General features: G+C 36.3%; 1 protein-coding gene across 2 annotated transcripts in view; it reads left to right on the forward strand.

The window, feature by feature from the left end:
- The window catches only part of LOC101650685 (rab GDP dissociation inhibitor beta), a 134,139-nt gene that overhangs the window by 102,645 nt on the left and 15,866 nt on the right, over positions 1 to 15,628 (forward strand). For both annotated transcript variants that reach the window (XM_004712619.3, XM_045285609.1), the window contains exons 5-6: positions 10,998 to 11,105; positions 13,278 to 13,377. In XM_004712619.3, coding sequence (XP_004712676.2) covers positions 10,998 to 11,105; positions 13,278 to 13,377 — 208 coding nt within the window. The remainder of the gene's footprint in view (positions 1 to 10,997; positions 11,106 to 13,277; positions 13,378 to 15,628) is intronic.

Raw genomic sequence — 15,628 nt, forward strand, 5'->3', positions numbered from 1 at the left:
AAGGCCTGGTGGGCCAGGATGTGCTCCACTCTCTTTCTCCCCCTTCATCTGCTCCGGTGTGCTCCAGTCAGATATGTCCCTCTCCCAGAGCTGCAGATTCAATGCCATCCTTTGAAATAAATTCTTCTGGAGGGAGCGGCAGCAGATGCACAATTATTAGCATCAACAGTTTCTAAGTATCTTTCTTCTTGAGCCCTTCAATAGCAACTCCTCTTTTTTCCCCTCCCTCTCCCACCCTGCCACCCCTGCAAGCACTTAGTATATTATGTATTGTTGTTAATGTTTCTACATATCTTACACTCCCCATTCTATCCCTTCACCTAATATCCTGGTATTCTTCCCCTGAGAGAGTGTGTTATTCTGCTGTCATTGCTATCCATTCCCTCTTCCCTTCCCCTATCCTTCTGGAATTGTTGCTCCCATTACTGTTTCTGAGGGGTGGGGTGTTGTCTTTCCTAGATTCCATATATTGAAGGCTCTTGTCTGTGCAACTGTCTGTACCCTGGTCTAGGGTAATTGTGACACTGGGCTGATAACATAATAGTGGGGAGAGAAGAATCAAAGAACTAGAGGAGTGTTGTGTATTTCATCTGTGCTAAACTGTCCCCTGGATGCATTTTCTCCTTTGTGCAGGGACATCCAGTTATCCATGGACAGGCTCTGGATTGAATGAAGTATTTTAAATGCACCAGTGAAGAGGCAAAGAGAGTGATACAGTGGATTAAAAATATATAAAAGATTAATCAATATGTCACCTACAAGAAACAAAAAACATGAATAAGTTGAAATCAAAGAATGGGGGAAAAATAAATTTAAAAAAAATCAAAGAATGGGTAATCTTATATCTAGCATTCTACAAAAGAGCAGGAATGGCAATCTCATAAAATAGACTAAGTTAAAATCTATTATACCCAAAAATGAAGGACACTATATAATGATTAAAGGGTCAGTCAACAAATAGAACACAACCATAATATTTGCGCACCCAGTGACCAAAACCAAATCCACTCCCATTAAGTAGATTCTGACTCATACCGACACTACAGGACAGAGTAGAACTGCGTCATAGGATTTCTGAGGCTATACATCTTTATAGCAGCAGCCAACCTCATTTCTCTTCCATATAGTGACTGGTGGGCTTGAATCATGGACCTGTAGTTAGCAGCTCACCCCATAACCTAGTATGCCACTGGTCTCCCCAAAATACTAAACTCATTTCCATCAAGTTGATTCTGATTCATAGTGACCCCCCAGAGCAGGCTAAAATGCCCCTGTGAGTTTTCAAGATTCTAACTTAAATTTTTTTTATTGCATATCATTTCTTTTCCATTTTTAAAAATTTAAGTTTTTGGCATGTAATTCACATACAATTCAATAGTTCGAACATCTTTTTAAAAAATCATTTTATTGATGGTATATCAGCTCTTATCACAATCCATCCATACATCCATTGTGTCGAGCACATTTGTATATATGTTGCCATCATTTTTCAAGACATTTTCTTTCTACTTGAGCCCTTTGTATCAGCTCATTTTACCCTCTCCCCCACCCTCCCTCCTCATGAACCCTTGTTAATTTATATATATGTTTTTTTCATGAGACTGTAACTTTTTACGAGAGTAGAAAGCCTCATCTTTCTCTCACAGAGTGGCTGGTAATTTTCAATTGCTTGCCTTGTGCTTAGTAGCCCAACTCATAACCACTACACCACCAGGGCTCCTCATAGTGACCCTATTGGACGGGATGAAACTGCCTGTGAGGTCCCATGACAGTAACTCTTTACAGGACTCGAAAGTCATCCCATCTGTCTCTCGTAGTGGCTGGTAATTTCGTGTTACTGAGCTTGCAGTCAGCAGCCCAACAGGTAACCACTGTGCCACCAGGACAGAGCTCCAACGTACATAAACAGAATAGAAAAGAGAAATAGCCCTACAGTACAGTAGACCTTACCTGACACTTTCAATGATGAACAGAACAACTAGAAAGAAACTCAGTGAATTTATCGAAGATCTAAATAACACAGTCAACTAACTTGACCACATAGACATATATAGAACATGCCACTCAACAGTAGCACAGTACACATTCTTTTCTAACCCTGGTTCAATCTCTAAAATAGACTATACTAGATACACAACAAGGTCCAATAATTCAAAAGCAACAAATAATATAAAGCACCTTCTTTGATCATGTTACAAAACTATAAAACAGGTAGAGCAGAAAGATTAAATACATAAAAACAATAAATAATACTTTAAAATTATTGGGTAATAGAAGAAATTAAAAGTGATTTGTTTTTCCTAGAATCAAGTAAGAATGATATTACAGTATGCCAAATTCTTTGGGACAGTAAAAATGCTTAGAAGAGAATTTCTATAAACGCATACATCAAAGAGGTAGAAACGGCCAAAATCAATAGGGCAACCTTACTATTTGGGGAAGAAAAATAGGAGATAAAGGAAAGTATACAGTTACCATAAGAAGTGAAGTAGTAAAGATCAGAGCTGGGGGGTAGGGGTGGGGGGAATGAGATAAAAACACCAGCGTCAACAAGACTAGAAGTTGGTTGCCTGAACGGATCAATCAAATTGACAAAGTAATAAAATGAAAAGTGCTAACAACCAAAATAAATGACATGGGTAACATTACAAGCCAACCAACTTATATTAAGGTTCATAACAGGATGTTATGAAAATTAGCACTCTAAAAATTCAAAAACTATGAGTAGCTAGAAATATACTGCTTACATAAACCAGCATAGAGACAGAAAACCTAAATAGGCCCATAACAAAAGAAGAAATTGGAAATGTGTGTTTAAAGGCCTCTGGCCAGATTGCTTCATGGAACAGTCTACCAAACATTTAGAGAGTTTAAACCAACTCTACTCAAACTACTCTAGAATATTGAAAAGGAAGGAATATACCTTCATTCATTCTATGAAGCCAAGATAACCCTTGTGCCCAAACTAGACAACCAAAAAAACCACAAAAAACCGCTACAGACCAATATTCCTCATGAATATAGATTAAAAAATTCTCAGCCCCCCACCCCCGCCAAATTTCTCAGCAAAATTTTAGCCAACAGAATGTGTGTGCATGCATGCCGTATAATCACGATCAGGTGGGATTCATACCAGGATGCAAGAATTGCTCAACATTAGAAAATCAGTCAATGTAACCACATAAGTAATGTAAGATAAAGAATCATACTTATCTCAATCTTGTAGGAAAGGCCGTTTGATAAAATCAAACATCCTTTCCTGATAAAAATCTCAGCAAAATAGCCATCAACGGGCAATTTCACAACATAATTAAGGTCCTGTATGCAAAACAGTTAACATTACTCTTAGTGGAATAATTGAACGCATTTCCCTTGAGAATGGGAACAACACAAGGATGCCCACTGTCATCAATCTTTTATTTAGCATTGTACTGAAAGTCCTAGTCAGAGGATAAGCAAATAAAGGGAAAATAAAGGACATCCAAATTAGTAAGGAAGATATAAAACTGTTCATACTTGCAGATGGCATGATCCCATACATAGAAAAGGTCACCTATGCCAAGCACCTCGTATGCATATGAAACTTGGACCTTGGCTTTGAAAGAAGACTGTAGAAGAATGGATACTTTTGAATTACGGTGCTGGTGAAGAATATTCGAAGTACTGTGGGCTGCCAAACAGATTTGTCTTGGAAGAACATGCTTAGGACATATTATCTGGAGAGACCAGTCCCTGGAGAAGGGCTTGGTAAATCGGGGCAGCAGAAAAGAAAGACGTTGGGAAGGTGAATGGACACAGTGGCTGCAGCAATAGGCTCAAACATAACAATGTGAGGATGGCGCAGGACCTGGCAGGGTTCCGTTATATTGTACATAGGATCACTACGAATCAGAACCGACTCAACAGTACCTAGCAACCATAACAACATGCTATAAAGTGACAGGAACCAGTAGATGGGTTCTGCAAAGTTGCAGTGAATAAGATCACAATGCAGAAGTCAGTCAGATTAACAAGTAGTATTCTGAAAAGAAAATTATACCATTTACAATAACCCTCAAAAGAATAAAATACCTAGGAATAAAACTAACCAGACACACAAAAGAGAGGGAAAACAAGTGTTAAATGGACTAATTAAAAAATTGTTAAATTGAATCATATTTTTGGTACTTTGTTTCTATAAAATGTGGGGGTTCAAGTGATTCTTTTGCTATTTTTTAAAGTAACAAAGCAAGTGAATTTGCATTGGTTAATGTAATATTTAGATTCATTGTACATTCTTTGAAAATATTCTGGTTGACTATAAAGTCTGTACACTGCAATGCAAGTTCTTGAATAAGTGAATAAGATCATTCACTCAATGAATTACTTTTTAATTTTAATCTAAAAGAATTGTCTCTGATTCTAAAACCTGTGGAAAGATAAGTTATGTCATTTCATACCCTGAATTTTGAAATACAAAGTCTACACAACCCCCCCACCCCCCTCCCCCCAAAAAAGAATTCTTGACAGATACGATAGAGAACCAGATTTTCTAAGGCAACAAAACCAAACCGTATTTTCTGTGCACATGGAAACAGTATGCCTAATGAACCACAAGAAAGTTATTGTATTAGAGATTCCTGGATAGAAAGGAAGAAATATCCATAGCAAAACTTAAGATCATGAAAAGGTCTAGACTTACTGGTTAAATAAAGACTTTTGGAATCCCAAAGACTATGGTCCTTTGCCACCCTTCAAATCTGGTATAGAGCCCCTTCCATTTTCAACCAAATAATAGACCTCTCTCCAAACCACCAAAACTCACATCAACGCGAGTTGATGTCAATTCGTGTGGGTCTGTATGGGGAACAGTACATAGCAGTTGGGAGATACACACATCTTAGGATAATCAGCCATTTGAAAGCAAATGGCAGCATTTGTTCAAGGAAAGCATTCAGAAAGGGTTAGGAAAGGAGGAATGGAAATATGAAGCAGAGGAAGAAAGTGGGATAAGTGAGGGATCCTATTGTGTGGGGATTGTAATCAGTGGCGTTGAAAGCATGTATGAATTGTTGAATGGAAACAGATCTTTTCTGTAAAATTTTCACTCAATTCTCAATTAAAGTTAAAAAATAGTAATAGAACACAAAGGAAAATTATTTTATTGGATGTTAATTTGCTTTACTTGTTAATTCCAAAAAAATAGTAGATAATAATTTTGGAAGATAATGAAAATTTAGTATTAATGTACATCTTATGCTTAAGTGATGAATGTTATCAGTGAATTAATCCCATGTTCTAAAGCAGCAATTCTCAATCTGTAGGTTGTAACTTGGGGGTCCAAGGACCCTTTCACGGGGGTCGCCCGATTCATAACAGTTGCAAAATTACAGTTATAAAGTAGCAATGAAAATAATTTTATGGTTGGTGGGGGTGGTCACCACAACATGAGAAACTGTATTATAGGGTTGCGGCATTAGGAAGGTTGAAGCCCACTGCTCTAAAGCAAAGTTTAAAAAACAGTGAAACTTATAAGAATTGGAAGTTGATGGTTACTACCTACTTTCCCCAGGTTTTGCAAGTTTTCTGCCTTTCAGGTGCAGTCATACCACTTTTCTCTCGCTCTCTATTAGACATTGTGTTAGACAGGGTTCTCTAGAGAAACAAAACCAGGACACTTATGATTTTATATATATATAAATGGATAGATATATACAGCACAAAGGAATATGACAGCTAATTAGTCCACACAGCAGTACAGAGGTCTCAGTTCAACTCACTTCTGTGGAATAGTTAATGTACTAGAAGTCCTTCAACTCAGGAGGGCTGCTGGGTCCAAGGTCAAGGAAGCAAACAGCTGAGTCTTCCATAGAGCAATGCAGGCCGTCAGTCCACAGGCAGCAAAGAGCAAGGTGGGTCACCAACAGTTAGCCAGGCGACAGATTGGACAGTCCCAGGCTCAAGCGCTGTGTACGCCAGCAATGCGGTGAAGCAGGTCTCAAAGGAATGTCAAGCTCTAGAGACACTGTCTCCGGGTAGAGTGTCCCATGGGTAGTGTAGCTCACGAGAAAGGGGGGACAGGGCTTGCCGAGCCATTTCACTCTTTGCCCTCCCATCAAACTGCGATCTGACTAATCCCACATGTTCCTTGGCACAATAAACTTAACTATCACAGATTTAAAATCAAATCTGCTGCCATTGAGTTGATTCAGACTCATAATGACCCGACCCTTCAGTGATGCTCTCTATTAGTGGAAAATATTTGAGTTTTTATTTTCGCAAAGATTTCTCCTTACACAGATTCTGCTTTCCTGGGTTGTACGGTATTACATTTATGATACTGTATTGTTTTACCAGTGCAAAAGCAACCTTTAATAGACGGAGTTAGGTGAATCCACAGACCTGAAGATTTAGCTTTGACTAGCTGTTGTTGCTTTTGCTCAAAGTGATGACTTCAAAGGTAGTGCCTATCACCTCTTTGGACTTTGCTCAGTCTTTAAAGCATTGAGCCTCATTTTTGGGCTTAAAAGTTTGTGCTTTTAGGTCATTGTCCAGTGAGTCATATTATTTGCAGTAGAGTTGAAAAGTTATACATAGAAGCTATGCTAACCATATAGATAAAGGATTTGATTTGCTAGAAATTTTGCTTCCAAAAGTTGAACCCTGAAATCTACTTTGGTCAGCTAGGAATGTGACTATTTAGTCTTCCTCTGTTACTTCCATTGTCACCTATTTCGGGGGTAAAAAATGTCATTCTGCTTCATATAATATGTTGAAATATTAAGTGATTTAGATTTTTTTTAAGTTTTAAATAAAAACAAAACTCTTAAGGTAATGTTAAAATTGATTTTGTAATTGTAAAATACTTGTACCTCCAGTTCTTTCTGTTTATCAAGACATTAAAAAAGGCAAACCACAAGTTGGGAGAAGATACTTGTAGTAATTATCAGCAAACATGTATCTTATAAAGTAATAGGAAAAAGGCAGAAAGTCTATCTTAAAAATGGGCCAATAATTTCAGTAGGCACTAAAAAGATACCCTAACTATCAAAAACTATAAAAAGCTGCTGAAATTCATTAGTCTTAGGGAAATACAAATGAATAAAATATCATATCCTCAGCAGGATAGCTAAAGTATATGAAACTATGAACTGTTATATGTTGATGACAGTACATATTGATACAACCAAAGTCGAACATACTCATACAGCAATGTCATTCCTAGATAGTCAGCAGAGCTGCTTACTAAAAGACGTGTGAAAATGTTCAGTTTGAAGCACTATTTGTAATATCAAAAACTGGAAATGACCCAGCTGTTCATCAGTAGTAGAAATGATAAATTGTGGTATATTTTCTCAGTGGAATCTCTATAGTTTTGTTCCCAAAATTGTGACACTTGGATCATATCTATAACCATGAGAATTGAATTAGAAAATGCAGAATCTTAGAACCCCTCCCAGATGTACAGAAACAATGTAGTTTCTTTCCTATGGTCCCCATGTGATTTGTATGTAGGGGGAAAAGTTGAGAAGCAACGCTCCATTAATGATTCTCAGAATTGGTCTCTAACCAACATCATTAGAATAACCTGGCAGCTTATTAGACATGCAAAGTCTAAGTCCCCACTCCAGAACTATTGTATCAGAAGCTCTGGGCTCAACAGTATGTTTTAACAAACCCACTTGGTGATGTTTGAGGATGTGGAAGTTTGAAGATCTGCTTAGGATTTACATTTTTAACAAGTTTACAGTAACATCTGGTCCAGAGTTAAGTTTTGAGTACCACTACTTACCAGGTTGGCTGACTTTCTGTAAAGATCGAGATACATATATTAGACTTTGCAGACCATACAGTCTCTGACACAACTACTCTGCCATGGTTGTGCAAAAACAGTTGTTGCCAGTATGAAACAGGCTATTGACAAATCTTATAGAAACAGCGGAGAAGCTAGATTTGGCTTCTGTAATTTGGGAATCCCTCCTGTATAGCAATGAGGTTTTGATCAACAGCACCTTATAACAACTCTATAGCAGATAAGTAAATTTAAATTCCAATTATACACAAAACATGGAGCAATCTTTTCACTTTGAAAGATGCCAGGTACAAAATGTACATACGATACGATTCTATTTATACAGAGTTCAAAACATATCTGTGGTGGTAGAAATGAAAGAATTGCTACTGGGCTGCTGGGTAGGAATGGTTCTGCTTAGAATAGGTCTTGAGCCGGGTAGGACCATCTGGAGTGCAGATCCTGTTTGTTCTTGAGCCTGGGACTCAGTTACCTGGATGTATTTTACTTTGTAAAAAAGTATGGAGCTGTACATAAGCACTGGTTTATATTAAGGAGTTTCTTTAAAAAGAACTTCAGTTTTGAAAGTTCGTCTTGACTGTCATAGATTGGGGGAAGATGAATTCTGTGTACTCTTGAGACCAAAATAGCACAAGATTCAGAACTGATCAAATAATGTTTGTTAAAAATTGCTGCAGTGCATCTGTTTGAATATAATATAATGCTGCAGATGGACAAGGTGCTAGCCTCTGGAATTAATTTATATCTAAGTGACTTTAAGATAGGTTAGAAATTAGATAAAATAATATAATTTAGAAAAAAAATAATAATATAATTTAGGGTTTGGGTATCAGTATGAATATGGATGTCCCATTAGATTAATTTTCTCAGCAATATATAGATTTTCTTAATACCCCTTGTGGAGATTAGTAAAATAAAGAGTAAATTATTTAGTGCTCAAATTGGTAGCACAATGGTTTGGTTATGTGTTGAGCTACTGACTACAAGGTCAGCAGTTCGAAACCACTAGCTGCTCTGTGGGAGGACAGGGTTGTCTACTACCTAAAGAGCTGCAGTCTCAAAACCTCACAGGAGCAGCTCTACTCTGTCCTAGTGCCGCAATGAGTGTTGTAATAGAGCCATCATTTATTAACCTTTTACTAAGAGTGGACATTTGTAATTTTCTGTTTTAATTGTTATTCTGACTCCTTTCTTTAGGACAGATTCTCAAACTTTTTGGTCTTAGGATTTGAAAGCTCTCAAAAGCTTTTGTTTATAAGGGTTATATCTAGTAGTATTTATTATATTTGAAATCAATGCTGAAATATTTTTAAAAGTATTCTCACTTAAGGTAGCAATAGCATAAATAACTGCTTACATGAAAATAGCTATATTATCCCAAACAAAACAAATTACAAGATGAGTACCATTTAAAAAAATTATTTAATAATTGTTTAGTAAAAGATACGTGGATTCTCATATGTGGTTAAAATATATGAAGAAAATCAAGCCTCCCACAGATACGTGTGAGAAAGTTGAGAAAGTGACGATAATCTCAATAGCTTTTTTATATTACTGTGAATATTTGATCAATACTATAACACAAATGGTATGTATGAAGGATTTAAAATATTTGTTGAAAAATTCAATCACCTTTCCATTCCATTTCTCCACAATTTTTTTGAAGCCCCCTTGGATAAATCTGAAAATATATCGATAAATGCTTCACATTCTATTAGCTTATACTTTGGATTCGTCTTTTATTCCCCTTCATGATTTTATAACATTGTTTATTGGACATTTGGGAAATAGTAGTTTGCTGAGTAATACAAATCTTCCAAATGGTGACACATTTTATTATGAATGCAATATTCATAATAGTTGTACTTGCTAATATTATTGCTGATATAATTTGAAATATTTTTTAAGTATTGGAGACCTGTTATCACACGTGATGGATATGTTTTCCAACATAAAATTTTAATTTTAATTTTAAAATTTCACTTTGTTATTGTCAGTTGTTTACTTACTTGATGTTCATTTTTGAGGAAATGTATGTCATATCTCTAAGTCTGAATAACCAGTTTTTCCATTATTTTAAGTAAAAATGGTGTTCCATTTTAAAAAATGCCTTTTCATATAAATCAAATACACATTTTTTTTGTGCCGTGGGAGGCATAGATCCTATATGTGTACTTCCCTCTTCCTCACATGGATTATTAAAAGGATGGATATTCAAGATAGATTTCATTAAGACAGTTTTTAATGTTTAATCAAGGGCATTCTTAATTGAAAATCACTTTTTGGGAATGCCTGATGATTAAGAATACTACAATTAACAGTACAGTTAGAGTCCCTGTCGTATAATTCCCTTTTACCCAGCATTGATCTGGTACCATCAATGCAAATGCCGGCACAGTAAAAAAAAAAAAAAGATGTATAATATGGAAGTGATTTTCACACGGGAATGTGCAGTTTTAGGGGAGGTTGGAGAATGTCTAGCCTCAGTCTGCCTCAAATCAAGAAACCCAAACTTGCTGCAATAGAGTCTGTTCTGAAGTACCCCTGTGGGTTTCTGAGACTGACTCTTAATGGAAGTTGAAAGCCCTTTTCCTTGAGGCTGGTTGATAGTTTCAAACTGCTGACCTCGCAGTTAACAGCCCAACACAACTACTATGCCACCAGAGCTCCTCAAGGCCTGTAAGATCATCAATATTAGCTAATATCACACAGCTCACTATAGAGAAGCAGTTTCAGCTATCACATTAAAAATTCACTGTCAAGTCAATTCTGACTTAGTGACCCTATTGGACAGGGTAGATAGAACTGCTGCTGTGAGTTTCCAAGACTATAACACTTTGTGGAAATAGAGAGCCTCCTCTTTCTTGTGTGGAGCAGCTTTTGATTTCAAACTCCTGGCCTTGTGGTTAACAGTCCAGAGCATAACCACTATGCCACTAGGGCTCCTTTAGCTATTAAATGTTTGACCAAATAGAAGCAAGTTTTTAGGTTCATAATTTTGTGTGGCCTGTGAATGATATCCAAAAGTTCCCCACCTCTGTTTTAAGGGTGTCACCCTTATCTTCTAGAGATCACTGCACGTTTATGTGTAAAAAAAAAAAAGAATTGAAAAGTAATAGAAATTTTAAATATTGAATGTTTTTAAAATTTTTAAATATTTGTGGCACTTTTCTTCATTTGAAAATACGTTATACCTTCCTTGTAGGAATGCATCCTGTCAGGCATAATGTCCGTGAATGGAAAGAAAGTTCTTCATATGGATCGAAATCCATATTATGGAGGAGAAAGTGCATCCATAACGCCACTGGAAGATGTAAGTATTTGAAGCTCTCAACTTCATCGATTTTGCTTTATTAAACAGAGTATTTGGACACTATAATTTTGCAGGAGCCTCTAGTTGGGGCTTTTACAAAATTTAAATGGTTACCTTTGCAGTAGAATATATGCAGTAGAATGATTATTTATCAAAGTTAATGTAGGCACAAAAGGGTAAATAAAGGATCACCTTTTGATGCAAGTATATGCCAAGCACCATGACACTGCTTTCCACGTGGTCTCCTGTGGAAACTCTCTGATACCTAGTCGAGGTTTGTTTCCCCATTTTCTGATGACAAAATAGACTGTAGGGCTTGATTTGCAAACATGGGTTGTGAACCTAGCTTTTGTAACTGAAACTCTATCTCTTGTATGGCCTTGTTTCCAACCCTACAAACAAAGGCAGAGGAAGTATTTTTTTATGTGTTTTACTAAACAGATTTATGACTAGTTTTCTTTGGGATGTGTTACACAGCTACGTGTACAGATAGACAGTCTGTTGCATTTTATAAGAGAAAAATGTTATTGGAGAATTTTTAACAAATGACAACAGACTTTAGCTTTTATACCCAAAAGTTGAGAATGCATTTAGACTTACAGAAAACCTTCCACCTAGATAAGTCGTTAACATTTTGATACATTTGTTTCATGTCTCTCTCTGTTGTTGGTTTTGATACATTGAAAGTTACACAGGCACCATGATATTTGATCTAAATATTTCATCATTAATCTAAGAATATTCTCCTATATCATCATAGTTTACATTTTTAAAATAAGCATTAAAAAATTCCCATAACCACTTGGCCTACCACCCCCTTTACAGAAAAAAATGTAACTTCCCCTCTCCCTCCCAACTGACATTGCTGTGGTCATAATCCCGGGTAAGGTGTACTTGTCTGCTTTGGCAACCCCTGTGAATCATTCTAGGGCTACGTGGTGGGTGGTATTACCCGCTTTGGGAAACGCTGATCCAGACCACACTCAGATTTCCTCTGCGATCCCAAGACTGACTCTTGGCAACCCTGTATGTTTCCCAGAAGTGTGCTTCGGAGTTTTCAGTGGCTGCTGTGTTTCCGAAGCTTTTTGATAGCCAGATGTCTGTGGGTGGATTCAAACTTCCAGCCTAGTAGTTAGTAGATAAGCGCTTCACTGTTTGTGCCATTTAGGGCTCTTTAGGTCTCCCTTTAACTTGTATAAATTACAAATTAACAGGAACTACTTTTAATCGCCTTTTCTGATTTGAAGAAACCAAATTATATTTTTTATCTTTTTCACATCTTCCCAGAAGCAAAATAAGGTTATTAACTTTTGGTTTCGTTTGAAAAGTTGTGTTTAAATTATTTTTACAGCTAAGGATCTTATCAACAGACTTAATGGGTCAGTGGCAAGTAAGGTTTTTTTTGTTTTTGTATTCTTATTTTTCCAGTAAGAAGACCTCAGATATCTGCAATTTTGTTTATTTAGGATTCATTAAATATTTAAAATACATGTTAAGGGTGCTTCAAATGTTTGCTGTGATATTAGTACCTTTTCAAATTATATGAAAACTTAAATGGTTGCGCTTGCTTTGGCAGCACATATACTAAAGTTGAAATAATATGAAGACTTCAGTTGTTAGTTAAAAGTCTATTTGTGTCCCATGAAGTAAAGAATGTACCTCCCCCTTTTTAACATTTATATTCTATAGCTTAGCAGGCGATCTTTAGGTTGTTCCTTGAATTTAAAGTTAACTTTTTTCAGTAAAAATTTTTGATAACAGTATTTTGTGACCGTCAAGAAAGATTAGAATAAAGGAGGGAAAAGATAATGGCATTTTTCCACGAATGTTTTGAAGCCCTTGCACCTTGGTGGTGCTCTTTGAGTGCGTGTGGGACTGCTGATCTGGAGGGGGACAAAGGCGAGGCTGACTGTCCCCTACAGTTTACAGCACCTCAGAACTCCATGGGTTGCCAGGAGTCAGAATCAACTCGATGGCCGCGGGTTTGGTTGTATGTATTAAAGTTTATCGAGTAACAAAATGAAACTCCTTTGTACTTCATCTCAGGTTGTGGTGTTATTAGATTAAAAAAACACAAAAACCGCCTCATCGAGAAAAATGGCTGTATATCATGTTGAAAATGTTTAAAAATTAATTTATTACATTATGGGTATTTTTTGCTTTGAATTTTAGTTATACAAAAGATTTAAAATCCCAGGATCACCACCAGCATCAATGGGGAGAGGAAGAGACTGGAATGTTGACTTAATTCCCAAGTTCCTTATGGCTAATGGTAAAGAATTCTGATTTAAATTTGTGTTAGAAACTAACCCTTGAGTAGTAGCCCTTGTTATGTGGATTTTGTTGAATGGCCACAGCACATACAGGCTTACAAACGTTAGAAGACAAGGAAACGGACAGAGAAAGTATGGCTCACTGTTTACCGGCTCTGGAGAAATCAAAGAGTGATGAACCAAAGTTCTGAGCTCTTGTCACAGCCTAGACAGCAGTCTCAGACGTGAAGACATAAGGCACGACTGTTATGTTCTTTTCTTTGCAGGTTTTAAAGTGACATCTTTCTTAACCTATTTCTAATGATTTGATTAAAAAAAATCATTTTATTGGGGGTTCATTCAACTCTTATCACAATCCATACATACATCAGTTGTGTAAAGCACATTTGTACATTCGTTACCCTCATTCTCAAAACATTTGCTCTCCACATTAAGCCCCCGGCATCAGCTCCTCATTTTTCCCCCCTCCCTCCCCGCTACCCCCTCCTTTAATTGATTTTTTTTAAGTTGCTGTGATATCAGCTCCTACTTCCAAAATGATATTGAAAAACTATATTAGTTATAGGCCTTCTTGTGTCCCATGGAATAAAGAATGCATCACCTTTTCCTTTTTTTTTTTCAAAAGTTCTTTTGTGAATTAGGTTGGGACAATTTTTTCTGGGTTTAAATTTCTATACTTTATTTTAATAGAAGGAAATCTTATGTGAGTTTTTCCTTAAAAGTTCACTAAAATGTTTTTTTTAAGTAAACACATTTCTTGATTATGTAAACAATGCTTTAAAGTCTTTTGCTTTACATCGCCAAATCTTACCTTCACTGGGACACTACCCCTCTCCTGGTCGCTTTACAAACTGAAATTCCTTTTTTTGGTACTGTCTATCAGTAGAGGATGAAATGATTTCCACATGTTTGTTGTCATTTATTTTTACTGAGTTGGCTACTTGTCCTTACATATTTTTCTAGTACATTTTTTATTTTTCATATTGATTGAAAGAGCTCTTATAAAAGATTTTCCCCTTTCAGGTGTTAAAAAAAATCTCTCTCCCACATTGTAAATTGTCTTACGATGCTATTGCATTTTTTCTGCCCCAAGTTGTTTTTTGGCTTTCCTGTGTCATGTTTGTTCTTTCTTTTTTCCTTTTATGGTTTCTACCTTGGGTAAATTTTCTCCTTACCTCAAAAGTACTAATATTCACTTTTTATGGTTTTATAGCCTCATTTTTTTAAAACATAACTTCACCATATACATATATATGTATATAAAAATTGGCGAGTACACACACATATCTCTTACACTTCCTTGTTTAGAGGTAGATGTGAACATTTACTTTTTTCAAAGTAAATTTCCTATATTTTATCACATTCGGTTTGTATACATGTGTCTCTGTTTTTGACTAATTGGTTTGTTTCTGTGCTAGCATCTATCAGTTGTTGTCATCTGACTGCATAAAACTCATTGTTTCTTGTCCCCCTACTTCCCCCCCCCAAAAAAAATTTTTTTAGTGTTTTATTATAATGTTTAAATGTTTTGATCCCTTTGTGGGTGTGGGGTTTTTCTTTAACAATTTTATTAGCATTTCATCCACCTGTCATACAATTCAATCACATCAAGAAGAATTGTATCATTATCACCACATTCAATTCTAGAACATTTTCTTCCTTGTATTCATTGTCATTCATGTAATTTTTTTCTAATTGTGGCAAAAATATACACAAAACATTCTCCAGTTCCACCACAACTTCTACATGTATAATTTAGTGCCATTGATTATATTCTTTGTGTTGTACAGCCATCATTGAGGGCCTTTTCCATGTTCCTGCACCACCATGCCCGTAGACTCAGTGCCCCTGAGCAACAGCTTCTTCTCCTTCACTCATGGGAACTGCTGGTCAAGTTGGGTTTCTTTCTTTCTTTAGTAGTTTTCTTGATTGTCACATATCATAGACTTCCATGGTTAAATCGCTTTTATAAAGAGTTGTATATAAGTCATCACAATCATTTCTAGTGCTCTCTCCCCGTTGTGGGTGTATAGTCTTATATTGTGTCTATTTTTGTTGCTGTTGAGAACATAAAAGACATAGACCAATATAGAGAATATAATTTTTGAGTTTGGCAGCCATTCTCACACTCGTGATATTAACTCACTGCCCCCTAAGGTTCTCGTGTAATCTTTCAAGTTGTTGTCAATTTGATCCTACAGAGGCAAATCTTAAAAGAGCATAATACTCAATGCAGACCTTGCTTATACC

Source organism: Echinops telfairi, unplaced genomic scaffold (genome assembly GCF_000313985.2).
Source record: "Echinops telfairi isolate 266 unplaced genomic scaffold, ASM31398v2 ScPeMD7_7473;HRSCAF=8511, whole genome shotgun sequence".
NCBI classification, from domain to species: Eukaryota; Metazoa; Chordata; class Mammalia; order Afrosoricida; family Tenrecidae; genus Echinops; species Echinops telfairi.